The sequence below is a fragment of the Centruroides vittatus genome, unplaced genomic scaffold (assembly GCF_030686945.1).
Source record: "Centruroides vittatus isolate TY-2023 unplaced genomic scaffold, ASM3068694v2 contig_89, whole genome shotgun sequence".
Taxonomy (NCBI): Eukaryota; Metazoa; Arthropoda; class Arachnida; order Scorpiones; family Buthidae; genus Centruroides; species Centruroides vittatus.
In genome coordinates, this window is record NW_027122580.1 from 751644 (window position 1) to 765357 (window position 13714).

Genomic DNA, 13714 nt, shown 5'->3' on the forward strand with positions numbered 1-13714 from the left:
TTGAACCAAATGGTATAATAATAGATGATGCATCATTTTTCTTAATTACATACATAACCAGCATCTATTCTTATTTATATACATAATTAACTGAGGTGCCTGGCTTTACTTAATTAAGAAAATGATATACATATTAAGTAAAGTTAATGTACACACTCAAAATTGCATTATGCACATGTTTGGTAGTTTCAAGAAATTTGGCACATCATCATATCAGTGATTGTTCAACATAATGCAATTATGCATCAGAGAAATGAGAGAATTCAATCTGTCAGATTTTTCACTTGAGTTGAGTCACTGAACCAATCAGTGATAAAACTGAAGCCACTTGCTCAGTGTTAAAAAAAATAATGGTGGATAACAGACATCAGAATGGACGTTGCAGCTAATAATCTTTCTTCATAATGCTAAATCAAATTTCTTGAATCAATGATAATTTCACAATAAGTGCATCAATTCATTATTCTTTCCTTGAAATTTATTGTATGACGCCATTGACTTATTTTGAGACAAAATGCAATTGTTCTAAACTTCTTCAGAATTAGATTCAATACAAGTAAAATGGCAAAATCGTATTTGGGACAAGACTGTCTCGAAGATTCACTACTAAGCGGGATCACTTTGATGCTCACGGTAGAACTCGTTTTCATTCTCCAATCTTCATTGATATTGCTGGTTTTGAGCACGATCGTTCAAACTTCGTTCAAATTTATTGTGTGGCGGCCAGGTCGAATTTTTGTCGATGCCTAACAAAAATTTCCCATTTTTGAAAAAAAATAATCGTGGCTATTGTATCGTTCAAATTATTTTTTTATTTTGCACAAACAATACTGAGTTGCATCCTATCTTGTCTGTTGACCTCAACCACGTGTTCTGCTGGTAAAAATTAACTGAGAAACCGATAATTTACTTAATTTGCATCAGCTATGCAATATTTACAATAATGTCGAGATATAATATAAATCCAAGATCGGCACGGCTATCGAATTGAAAAGTTAACTAAATGAAATAAAAAGATGTCTCTCTTCGTTAGAGTTTAGATGCAAAGCGAGGTCAAAGGGCAAAGGTCACGCGGTGGCACCCTCTGCCCTACGCGTCAAATTTTTTATCAGTCCCACGATTTTACTATACTAGATAATGTTAAAAAAAACCCACTTGTAATGATATATAACCCTGTTTTAAAGTCATATTTGAAGCACTCCCAAATTTACAAAATTAGATTACAAATTTTATTTAAAATAGAAGATACTGTGTGTTCAGTTATAAGGTCAAAATTTACTTCTTAGAATGACTGTGGGTGGTACTCTCCCCACCTGACTTCGGTGGGGTGAGATGCCTGTTTTGCCTGTTTGTAGAAGAGGGTCGCCATTTTGTATTTTATTTTGACTCGGTTCTCGGTCCCCCGACTACCTACAAGTCTGGATTTTTTTATGCGCAAATGATTTGGGCACCTAATACTCTGTGCCAAATATCAACTCTTGTCTTGACATGTACTCTTCCATACCTCTAAGCTGGTAACAAAAACGGCAGTACGATTTTATAGACAAGACATAGTCTTGCCAATAATAACTGAATGATTAAAGTTAACAACAATTCAAACCTTCTTTCTAGTTGTTTTATTATTTTAGTGAATTTTTGCCAGCCTCATTTAATAGACCATCCTCAGGCTGTATTCATTATGGAGCAGTTATCTATTATAAAATGGAACATTGCCTGATTCTAATAAATTTAAAACAGAAGTCCATTTCTTTCATGTTTTAAAATTGAACATAGTAGAAATTGAACTGGACTCATTCAAACTTTCAATTGTTTGTAATGATGTATATCATTCTGTGTGTGTTATGTTTCAGAAATTGAAAGTCTGAAGAAGTCAAGTTCAATTTCAACCAAGTTCGATTTTAAAACATAAAAGAAATGGACTTATCTTCAAAATACAAGGATTTCAATGAAGAAATGATGACAAGAGTTTCCCACTTGAAAATGACTTTAGGTTGAAGTAGCCACTGTAATTAATCTACTGAATTAAGCAATACACTTTTAACAGTAGTAAACAGTGGGTAAGTAAGCACTATCATTCCATTTTTTTCTGTCCAGGCCCAAATATGGTCCTGTAACCATGTCAAAAATGTCAGTATTTCTCCAATTTAACTAATTGTTAAAAATACATTGCTTAATAAAGACTATATTTCTTTCTTATATACTTACTATATATTAATATCAGAAATGTCCTTCAAAAATACCCGAGAATTTGAGAAATGCCTTTACGGTCTCAAATTTGCTGACGGGAAAATCCCTACCTATACCTCCTAGTGTGGGACATATTGCCTCTGGCGAAGGATGGGCAACGTTGATAAGACGGCTAACATAGGAGGGAACCGAGCAGGAGTCGGGATAAACTTCCAATTTCATTCTTGTGACGAAGAAGGGCAATCTCTTGTCCTAGGAGTAAGAAATTGCTCCTTAAGGCGGACGAACTATTTACTTATAGTCAACGACATGGGAATGTGGAAGGCAATGGAAAACCACCACATTATTTTCTTCCTAGTTATAGTATTATGACACACAATCCAGGAATGGCCCTCAGTCCCCGGCAGGCCTTCAGTGGTCAGAGGGTACTAAGAATCTCCGGACAAAACAAAAAAGTAGCTAGATGGAATGTTAGAAGTATGTTTGAAACTGGAAAGTTAGATAATACAGTGAAGGAAATGGAAAGGTTAAAGATTGATATATTAGGTATAAGTGAAGTTAGATGGCCTGATACAGGGGTTTGCAAAACCCAGAATGGAACTTTTTATTATTCAGGAAAGAATTCGACAAACCATAACCACAGAGTAGGTGTTTTATGTAACGAAAGTACAAGCAAGGCAGTTTTATTCTTCTTACCATATTCTGATCAAGTAATTTTAGTAAAAATAAAAACAAATCTTGGAATCTTAAATATAATTCAAGTATATGCACCAACTGCAGAAAAAGATGATAGTATTATAGAAGATTTTTATCAACACATAAGTGATGTTTTAAAATATACAAAGATGAATGAAATTTTAGTTATTATGAGAGATTTTAATGCAAAAACTGGAAAAGGAAGAGTTGATGATTTAGTGGGAAACTTTGGATTGGGAACCCGTAATGACAGGGGTGATAGATTACTACAATTCTGCCAGGAAGAAGAATTAGTCATTAGTAATACTTATTTTAAACTGCCAAATAGAAGATTATATACATGGAAATCACCTCAGGATAAAGAGAATAATGTTGTGAGAAACCAGATAGACTATATTTTAATTCAAAAAAAGTATAGGAATAGTATTACATCAGCTAAAACATATCCAGGGGCAGATGTTTGTTCAGATCATAATCCAGTAGAGGCTTGTATGAGAGTTAAGTTTAAGAAAAATAGTATTAAAAGAAATAGAAATATAGATATAGGAAGGCTAAGAGGTCCCAAAACAAAGGAAAGTACTAAAACTGATATAAATGAAGGTTTTTCAAAAATAAGGGAAAAATTTTGCAAAAGAAAAGAAGAAGAAAAAACAAATAGTGAAGAATTATGGAACAACCCGAGGAAAACTTTAAACAATGTAGCGGAACAGAATCCGAAACCCGAGAAAACATTAAAAAAGAAAGAATGGATGTCAGAAGAAATATTAGAATTAATGGAAGAACAAAGACATTGGAAAAATAAAAATATTTCTAAATATAAAGAACTCCATGTCACTATAAAAAGAAAAATTAAAGAAGCAAAAGAAAATTGGATAAAAGAAAAATGCGAGGAAATTGAAAATTTCCAAAGAAAACACGATGCGTAATGTACATAAGAAGATTAAAGAGCTTACCGGAACAAACAGAAGAAATAAATTTACTAATATTTTAAATGAAAAGGGTGATTTTATTTTGGAATTGGGGGAAAAACTAAAATTATGGAAAGAGTATGTTGAAAAATTATATTTTGATTAGAGAAATTTAAAACCTATAATAACTGATATAGAAGAAGGACCAACAATATTGAAAGTAGAAGTAAAGAATGCAATTAGAACAACTAAAGAAGGTAAAGCTACCAGACCAGACGAAGTTTCCACCGAAATTTTGAAATTACTGGATGAAGATAGTCTTGATATTTTAGTGGATTTTTACATTATTAACAAAAGTGGTGTAATTCCTCAAGATCTTTTAATGTCTACGTTTATAACAATTCCCAAAAAAGATAATGCAAAAAAATGTGATGATTATAGAACTATAAGCCTAATGAGTCACATTTTAAAAATTTTCTTAAGAATAATCCATACAAGAATACAGTCAAACCTGTTTTTATGAGGTCTTTTTTTGTGCGATTTTTTATTTGTGCGGTATAGTTGGCGACTAGTCTCGTGCGATTCGTCATGTCTCACGTTGACTTATTATAGCTAAATAAACTTATTACAGCATAAATGAACTTATTATAGTAATATTATTGCATGAATATGCGAAAAATGAAATAATTTATTTTTTAAGTCAACAAAACACCACCTGGACAAAAATATGTAAAACAGATGATAGACGAGATGATGCAGTCAAGTGCTGACATCTGTTGTCAATAAATTCTATTTTGTACGGTTTTGAGTTATTTTCTATGTGAGACTTTTTCTATGCGGTCCCTATTGACCGCATAAAAACAGGTTTGACTGTATATAAAAAATGTGAAGAAGATTTAAGTAACATACAGTTTGGGTTTAGAAAATCTTATGAAACGAGAGAAGCTCTTTTTGCTTATAGAGTTTTGGTAGAAAGAAGTTTAGAGGTTAACAAGGATATATATGCCTGTTTTATAGACTATGAGAAAGCATTTGATAGAGTTCTGCATGATAAATTAATAGATATACTTAGGAAAAAAGGAATTGATAGAAACGAATTGCAAATTATAATAAATCTTTATTGGGAACAGAAAGCCAACATCTTAATTGATTCTGAGTTATCTGAAAAAATAGAAATAAAAAGAGGAGTAAGGCAAGGATGTATTTTATCACCTTTACTTTTTAATATTTATTCAGATGAAATTTTTAAAGAAGCTTTAGAAGATATGGAACACATTGAGATTGTAATAAACGGGATGAATGTAAATAATATACGTTATGCTGACGATGCAGTGGTTTTAGCAGAAAATATAAATGATTTGAAAATATTAATAGAAAAGATTAATTCGATAAGTAAATTATATGGACTTCAGATGAACTATAAGAAAACAAAATTACTTATTTCATGCAAGAAAAATATAGATAATGTAATGTTGCAGATACAAAACAGAACAATTGATAGGGTTTCATCAATTAAGTATTTAGGAAGTAACATACAGGAAGATGGTAGATGCGTTAAAGAAATTAAATCTATAATAGAAAATGCGAGAGGTACTTTTATCAAAATGCAGAAATTTTTCAAATGCAATGTTTTTAATTTAAATCTTAAAGTTAGAATGTTAAGGTGCTACGTAATGTCAGTTTTGTTTTATGGAGTAGAAACATGGACCTTGGATAAAAATATGTTAAACAGACTTGAAGCATTCAAAATGTGGTTATACAGAAGAATTTTAAAAATAGCTTGGAAAGATAAAATAACAAATGAGGAAGTTTTGGAGAGAATAGGAAAAGAAAAAGAAGTTTTAAATACAGTTAAAAGAAAAAAGATGGGGTATTATGGTCACATCATCCGGAGAAGTAAATATGAAATTTTGAGAAATATTTTAGAGGGAAAAATCAATGGAAAGAAAAGCACAGGAAGGAGAAGGAAAAGTTGGCTAGGTAATATATGTGAGTGGAAAAAAAAGAAAGCAGAAGAACTCACACGGGAAGCACAGTTGAGAGTGTTATGATACTAATCCTACATTCAGTAATGAATACGGAACCAGAAAAAAGAAAAAGAATATCAGAAAGGTTTAAGGCAATTTTAAAATTAAAAGAAAACGTGTAATAGTCTTCTTAATAGAAATAATTACCACAAATTTTTTCATCTCATTAAAGATCACGGTTCTTTGAACATTTTAATTAATTGCTATATAAATGAGGATGTTTGTTTGTTTGTTCACTATGCACGCCTAAGCCGTTCGACCAATTGCTACAAAACTTGGAAAGTACATTCATATACTTCTAACTTAGATCATGTCATACATCTTACACCAAAATATTGATGGATTTCTACATCATTCTTAGATCATTTCTGTTGATATTTGATTTTCCAGCTTTATATGTAGCACCATCTATTGTCAAAAAATTTAAGAAACTAATAAAATAAATATAATTCTTAAAAAAGGATATCATTTTTAAAAAATACATATTATATTCGCTTAATTACTATGACGATATGGTGGGAAATAGACGTGCTATTATGCCATTACTGTGACGGGTAGCACGTAGCACTTGCCTACGCGGAGTAGTGTTTTTCCCCCGTACCCCATACTTTTCCCGTTACCAATAGAGTCGTGCCGGTTATGTCTCTAACTCCGTTCAGGGTAAAGTTTTGATTAAATAATGTGACTTTCAGTTTCCATCAGAAGATATAGTTAATTGAGACTTCCTGCCCCTAAGCTTTCCACATCTGGTTTTGGCATTCATCTATCTAACTCCGTGCTCGAGATTAGGGATAGACAGCACACAGACGACAGTGAATTTATAAGTCTACTAGTTGTTTTTCAAAATGTAGCCCAATAAGTGTCCTCCAGTAACCGAGTAAATAAAACCGTCGAACACCAGTAGTTGGTTGTGGTTTCATGCATGGCCAACAGACTGGCCAGGGGCAGTTTTCTGGGTTTTCTTTAGGTTAGTAACACGTAAATAGGGGACAGCTTTACACAAGTCTTCCTGGGATTCCTTGGCAGATTGCTCACGTGTTGCTTTGCCGTTTCCAAATAAACCAAACCAATCTTAATAATTTTTCTATAAATGCAATATTTTTGCAGACATGCTTAACTACCAGGAAACCAGGATATCCTGCTCCTTCCCTATTTCATCTCCCCTTATTAATTCTTAAACCTATTCTTTGTTCCTTCACTGGTACAGTACAACTTAACATTCAGCCAAATTAATGTATGCGCAAAGAGTTTAAGGCACAAAGCTCGAAGTCTTTTTTTTTTTGTGCCGACGTTTATTTTTCCTATTTATTATCACAGCAACGTTGCATCATTCAAAATTTCCTGTAGTTGTAATTTATGTAATTTGCACTTTATTCACATGTTGAGCCTTACTGTCAAATAGTTCTGTCACCTTTGCAAAATTGCCGACCCAGACGGTAGGTCAGGTTTGTTCAAACAGAAGTTCCTGACGCATGCACAATGTTATTTTACAATGCAAAGAATAATGTGCATGCTGGTTCTAAATCAGTTACAGTTAGGGACTAGGGACTTGTGTAGGAGTAACATACAAGCAAAAAAAAAAAAAAAGTTAAGAGGCAGGTTGCACGTCACACGTCAGAATGGCAGATGAGTTTCAGTGAGTGTGAGGTCTTTCATTGTTCAAATGGTGTAAACTTATAACAATATTTGCAAGAACTTTGCTTCATCGTAATTTCACAATTTCTACGAAATTCCCGGACAAAATTAATAGTTCACCCGGACAGAAAGTCAATTCCCGGACTGTCCGGGTGAAAACCGGACGGGTGGTAACACTACTGTCAAATCTGCTTCCATTATTCTTATGACACAATTTTCAAAACTTTCCTTTACTTATATGTGTTTGCTAAACTTTACTTTTTTAACCTGGTTTCACCCATTTTTTTTTATTGGATCACATAAAAATGCAAGAATAATTGCTTTTAAGAGTTTTTTTTATTTAAACAAGTCTTTTGGACATTAAGGTTAGCAACTTTCATCCAACACAGATCACGGATACCTCGACGGTCCCTTCTTCCTATCGGACCCAGCACGGTGGCATTCGGATACGGAAATTACGTAATACGAGATTACCAGCCAGCACAAAATACGTTTTAAGTAGTTTTCGTAGGTGCAGAGTTTAAATATTTGATCCGTTTTTGCACAATTTAATTCGTTGGCAGATTACTGTTTGATATGTTCGGCCACAAATGGTACAATTTCTTAGAGTTATGATGATATTTAAAAAAATTTAAAATATCACATTTTCAATTGGTGTCTACTTGAACAATGAAATTGTGCCATTTCGTACCGTCCGAGTATGGCGATAAACGTGACAACGGGAGGCTAAAATAACCAATTTCTTTATATCATTTTCGTTTTAATGTTTGTTATATCACAGTATTTGATTTGTGTAACTACAAAGCTTATGTTAGGTAAGCCTTACGTAAGATAATCTTAGTTATATAAATCAAATACTATAATATAATATAATAGAAGGGTTAGAAGTACGAAATAATCTTAACGCTTGCTTTTATTTTTTTCCCGGGTAACACCGGGCTTACCTGCTAGTATTTATTATATGAGAATATAACACATTATAATATCAAGAAATAAAAAATAATAATTAAGCCGCTTTAAACATTAAATGCACAAATGTTTGAATCAGTCGGCAATGAAATAAATTTTAAAATATTTCAGATAAAGACAATCGGCAATGCCCGAATGGCACCGCACGCTTTCACTAATAGCACGAATGCCATTTTCGCCCATAACTTTCATCAGAAATCAAATTTAAACCTTACAGCTGACGAGAATATGTTTATTAATAAATACGTGTAATTGGTAATAGATTAACTAATAATAAATACGAATAAAATTATATATTCTTTGAAAACTTACTAGCACAGCAGAGCGCCATTTTGACTATAGTTCTCACAATTCCCTGTAGAGGCGCCGTAATAATTTATAGAATAATGTTATAAAATTTGAACAATTTATAAAATCGCAATGATTAAAACAGATTCCATTTTCAAGCGTTCAAGTTATTATAAATATAGCGGAAAGAAATAATAAAATTTCGTTAATTTCGTGTTGTGATGCAATTTATTTTCCGGGAAGATATTAAAAATACGTTTTATGACCGGGACGTTATGGACTATTTTTAATTTTTATTCTTTCATCCATTAATTAATAGGACCATTTTCCGTAGCTAACTTGAATTGGTAGGATGGCCGCGCGGTTAAGACGGCAGTGTACCGTTATAGAAGACCCGGCACGGAGTCGAAGAAGTACGACGGCCGAACGATCAAGGTTGGCTGGATCGCCCAGCCTACTGTTCTGGGCGATCCAGAATCGAATCCGGACGGGTCGAAAAATCCCAGAAATTTTTTGGGGTGGTCCGTCCTTCACCACCCGGCCGCCACATCGTGGGCCTGGCCGAACCCATAATGGGCTTGTTAAAAACAGGCCCTCTTAGTGCCCACAGGGCAGAAAGTTTTTTTTGTTTTTAAAGAAAAAAGTCGAAAAGTACATCGAACTCATAATGGGTTTTCTAAAAACACCCTCTTAGTGCCCAGTAGAGCAAAGTTATAAAAATACCAATAAGATTAAAATATTTGTTGAGAATATGGAATAGATCACTATTTTAAGCAGCCTTCCACGGCTCCATTTGCGCGCTATTTTCGTGGAACCAATTACTTGCACAAATGAGGGATTACCACATTTAAAATAATTACCTACATCATTGCTTCGCAATTTTATCATTTTTAAAAATAGCTTTTTTATAACAAAATGAAAACTTTTCGAACATATTCTACACATTAATGATGTACAGTACTTTTAATACGTCGGATTGACGGGATAAGGGACCGCAACGTATGCAATCTTCCAAGGAGAATACGTCCTGGTAGAACCACAGCCTAGTCATTTGCTCTGAACACGTGTGTCGATTCCTGAGGCGGTTTGCACATAGTCCTCACTAGGAGCGCTGATGACCGGACTATTCGATCGAGTGATCAATGCTAATTCTGTTGTAAAGACGTGGTTATAATATATTTAAAAAACTAAAATTTTGAAAATATTTTACATCAAGATATTGGTAAATTTTTATAAAGTTTGATTTAAAATGGTTCGTTGCTCTGTGCCGTTTTGTACATCAAATAAATCAAAAAAAGATGGAACAAGTTTTCACGAATATCCAGCGGAAGAGAGTTTACGTTTAAAATGGATAAAAGCTGTCAGTAGAAAAGGTAAGATTTATTTAATACTCCATAATTAAATAATGTAGGAAAAACGAAGAATTTTATAACATCTATGCTACTTGCCATTGATGCTACACTTTTGCAATTATTTTATTATATGCTGTAAGGGTTCGTGCAAAAACCACGTGTCCCCATATTTCCCAAATCTTACTTCCCCTTCCCATTATGATCTTTTGTGGCTTTTATAAAACCTCCCTAAAAAAGCACATGGAAAATTTCAACCCTCGAAAATTTATATATTACTTCCTTTTATCAAATTTCTCGGATATTTCAAAAACGGTAGAAAGACATTGCCGAAAACTACATGGGTGTATTTGAAAAGCATTTAGTTTCAGCTTTTTAAAATACAAATAAAATTAAATACATATACTCCCCCTTAATGAGGACAAGTACGGTTTTTGCACGACCCCTAACTTCAATGAGATTAGGCTATATTGCAATTGCATTTTAAATTTTTGTACAATTTATCTATTTATGCATACAAATTATTTATAGATGGTATAACTAATAGATTTACTGTATAAGCTAACTCTTTTTAAAATTTACAGATGAAAACAGTTCCAAACTTTGGAAGCCAAGTGACTGGTCAGTTGTCTGCAGTAAGCACTTTCTAGAATCAGATTATAAACCGGGATTGAAAAAGAGAATATTGATTCGAAATGCCGTCCCGAGCGTTTTTCCCGAATACCCGTCCTATAAGCAGATTGTTTGTAAAGAAGCCAGAAGAGAAGTAAAAAAGGTTAGTCCCAAGAAAGGAGTTTGTACTGGTACCAAACGAAAGCATGTTCGATCTGAGCAACAAGTACGTGATCAAGTTCCATTAATGAGTCCTGTGGACGGAGCTGTTTTTTTAGACTATGAAAGCAGGTTCTCTAGTTCCACAGCCAGATGTGAACTTTCAGACTGTGACATAAGGCCATCTAGTTCTGCATCTGGTATAGAAGTTTCTGTAGGGACAAGTTATACAATGTTAAAACTGAATTCTGACAAGAGAAGACTGAAAACTTTGGAGCAGAAATGCAGGAGACAAGATTACACTATCAAGTGCCTGTATGAAGAACAACGTAGATTGAAAGCAGAAAATAAATTGTTAGCTGGAAAGCTTGAAAAATATCATATAGAAAGCTTAGAGAATGACAGTGCCCAAGGTATGTTACAATAATTCATGTGATAACATATTAATATTCCTAATATCCTATTATATCAATATAGTACATTATAACACAAAATTGGTTTTATGTAATCTGCTATTGATTGTTTAACTTTTTTGGCAGATTTGTGTTAGTGACTAATAAAATTATATTGTACTTTTAGGTAACTGCAAAGCAGATTTCATACTTGAACAGCTGGTTGTTTACAATAAACAAAAGCCTCGTTGGAGTGACAACACAGTAAAATACTGTGTCTTATGGAGCAAAAAGTCTTCTAGGGCATATACATTTGCTAGGAAAACTCCACTTTTATCATTACCATCAAAATCAACATTGAAAAGATATATAGGCTCTGTTTCTGGGGTTAGTGTGGGTTCCATAATTAAGCAACGATTAACTCGGGAGGCAAAAAAGTTGTCACAAGTGGAAAAATTAGGTTCACTTATTTTGGATGAAATGACCATTAAACCTAATCAACAGTATAACAAGCAAGCAGACGAAGTAGTGGGAACGGTAAAGATGAATGGCCTGGAAAAACAACTTGGACTTGAACATGTCACAGCAAATAGTCTCCTGTGTTTTGTGTTTTCAGGATTATCAAAAAATTTTCGAATTCCTGTTGCATATTTTTTTATCAATGATTTAAAAGGTCAGGAACTTTATACTTTAACTTTAGATGTGATTCATTCAGTGGAGACAGCAGGTCTAAAAGTACTCAGGATAGTTGCTGATGGCCATAGTAAAAATGTTAAGTTATTTGAATTACTTAGTGCTGTTAACCCTCCAATTCCAAAGATTCCACATCCAATGGATAATAATCGTTCAATATTCCTATCATACGATCCATGTCATATATTAAAAAATTTCTGGTCGTTGCTTCTTTCTCCAAGTAGGGTAATGGTGAATCGTGGAAAACATATTAGTGGTGTATTTCTCCGAAACTTGTTTCACCTACAGAGAGATCATGTTATTAAACCAGTAAGATGCTTAACTCTTAAACATGTCTATCCAACAAATTTTGATAAGATGAAGGTTAAGCGTGCAGTGGACATATGCAGCCAAAATGTAATTGCTGCACTGAAGTTTTTACAGAAGCACGGACACAGGTTTGGGAACTTGAACTTTGTCGAGGCCGAGGGCACAATTGAGTATTTGGAAATGATGCAAAAATGGTTTGCTATTCACAATATCAGCAATACTCAACACCACATTCATTCCAGAAATGCAACAGTGATGCAGTTTGTTTCTGCTAATGACGAAAGGCTCAATTGGTTGGATGGTGAGTTTTTGGGATATTTACAGTCCTGGAAAGATAGCTGTGACAGTCTCAATGTTCAATTTATCAGTAAGCAAACTTATGAAGCTGCTTGTCTCACAACCAGATCCACTGTTCTGTGTATCAGGTATTTGTTGGAGAATGGTTTTGATTTTATATTAACCAGAAAATTCAATTCAGATGATATAGAGAACCTTTTTAGTGGACTGCGGTCCATGTCTGGATTCAATGACCAGACAAACGCCTGCAGCATAATGCAAGGACTGCATACAATTCTTAAAACAGGACTAATTAGTGCATCCCTTGAAAGCAATGCAGAAAGCTTAGATTGTGAGGAATGGATGTCTCCTAATGAAGACATGTCCATTATTGTAAATCAGGTATTATATTTTGATTAATAAATTACTTTAATAGACCTAATTTAATTTAATTTAATATACCTAATAAAGTAATCATTATAATAATAATTTATTATTTTTAAAGGCATGCATGGATAAGAACTATACTATCAAGGAAGTTACTAAGCATATTGAGCCACAACTGAAACAGCTAGAGATTAGACCTTCCAATATTATAAAGCCAAACATTCAATCTGCTACAATGGCATACATTGCCGGATACTTAGTACGTATCACCGAAGAGAAAATTGAATGTTCCGACTATTTGGACATACTTGCATCAGTGAAATCCCCTGCACCTATCATGGGCATAATAAATTTAAATGATCTAGGCGGGCTCTTATATCCAAAAGTAGAGTTTATTGGGTTTTTGCAGCAACTGGAGAAGGCTATTCATGCAGGCTTACCATTTTTAATTCAGCAACCAGCTGTGATGCATAATTTATGTAAGATTATTCTTCCTTGGATGGAGAAAAATCCATTGTTTATGTGTGGTAAAGATGGACACCAAAATATACTGCATAATGTAATTCTAAGAAAATTCATCAGACCCTACATTTCCAACTACATAAGAACTGTGAACGACACTTATATTCGGGAGAATCATAGACCCAAAACGTCAAATAATAAAGCTTTATCAAGAAAAATAATAAAAGTGGTACCTCTATAAACATGGGGTGGCCACGACTGGTACAGGCCTGGTGAAAACTCGTGATTTTTGTATATTTTAAAAAATTTAAATTTTGTTTATAAAATGTTAAAATTAATAAAAATTATTGTAATAAAGTAAAAGA

The 13714-nt window shown here is 33.4% G+C and overlaps 2 protein-coding genes across 2 annotated transcripts in view; one reads left to right on the forward strand and one right to left on the reverse strand.

The window, feature by feature from the left end:
• Prp19 (pre-mRNA processing factor 19) overlaps positions 1 to 8794 on the reverse strand; it is a 33243-nt gene extending 24449 nt beyond the window's left edge. The window contains exon 1 of the mRNA XM_067280729.1: positions 8735 to 8794. Within this exon, the coding sequence (XP_067136830.1) occupies positions 8735 to 8753 (19 nt within the window). The 5' untranslated portion in view covers positions 8754 to 8794. The remainder of the gene's footprint in view (positions 1 to 8734) is intronic.
• A 1165-nt stretch (positions 8795 to 9959) lies between these two features.
• Positions 9960 to 11009, forward strand: LOC136983850 (THAP domain-containing protein 6-like). The gene is made up of 3 exons (XM_067280718.1): positions 9960 to 10083; positions 10644 to 10834; positions 10950 to 11009. Exons 1-3 carry the CDS (start codon positions 9960 to 9962, stop codon positions 11007 to 11009), a joined length of 375 nt encoding a protein of 124 aa, XP_067136819.1.
• Positions 11010 to 13714: the final 2705 nt, after the last annotated feature.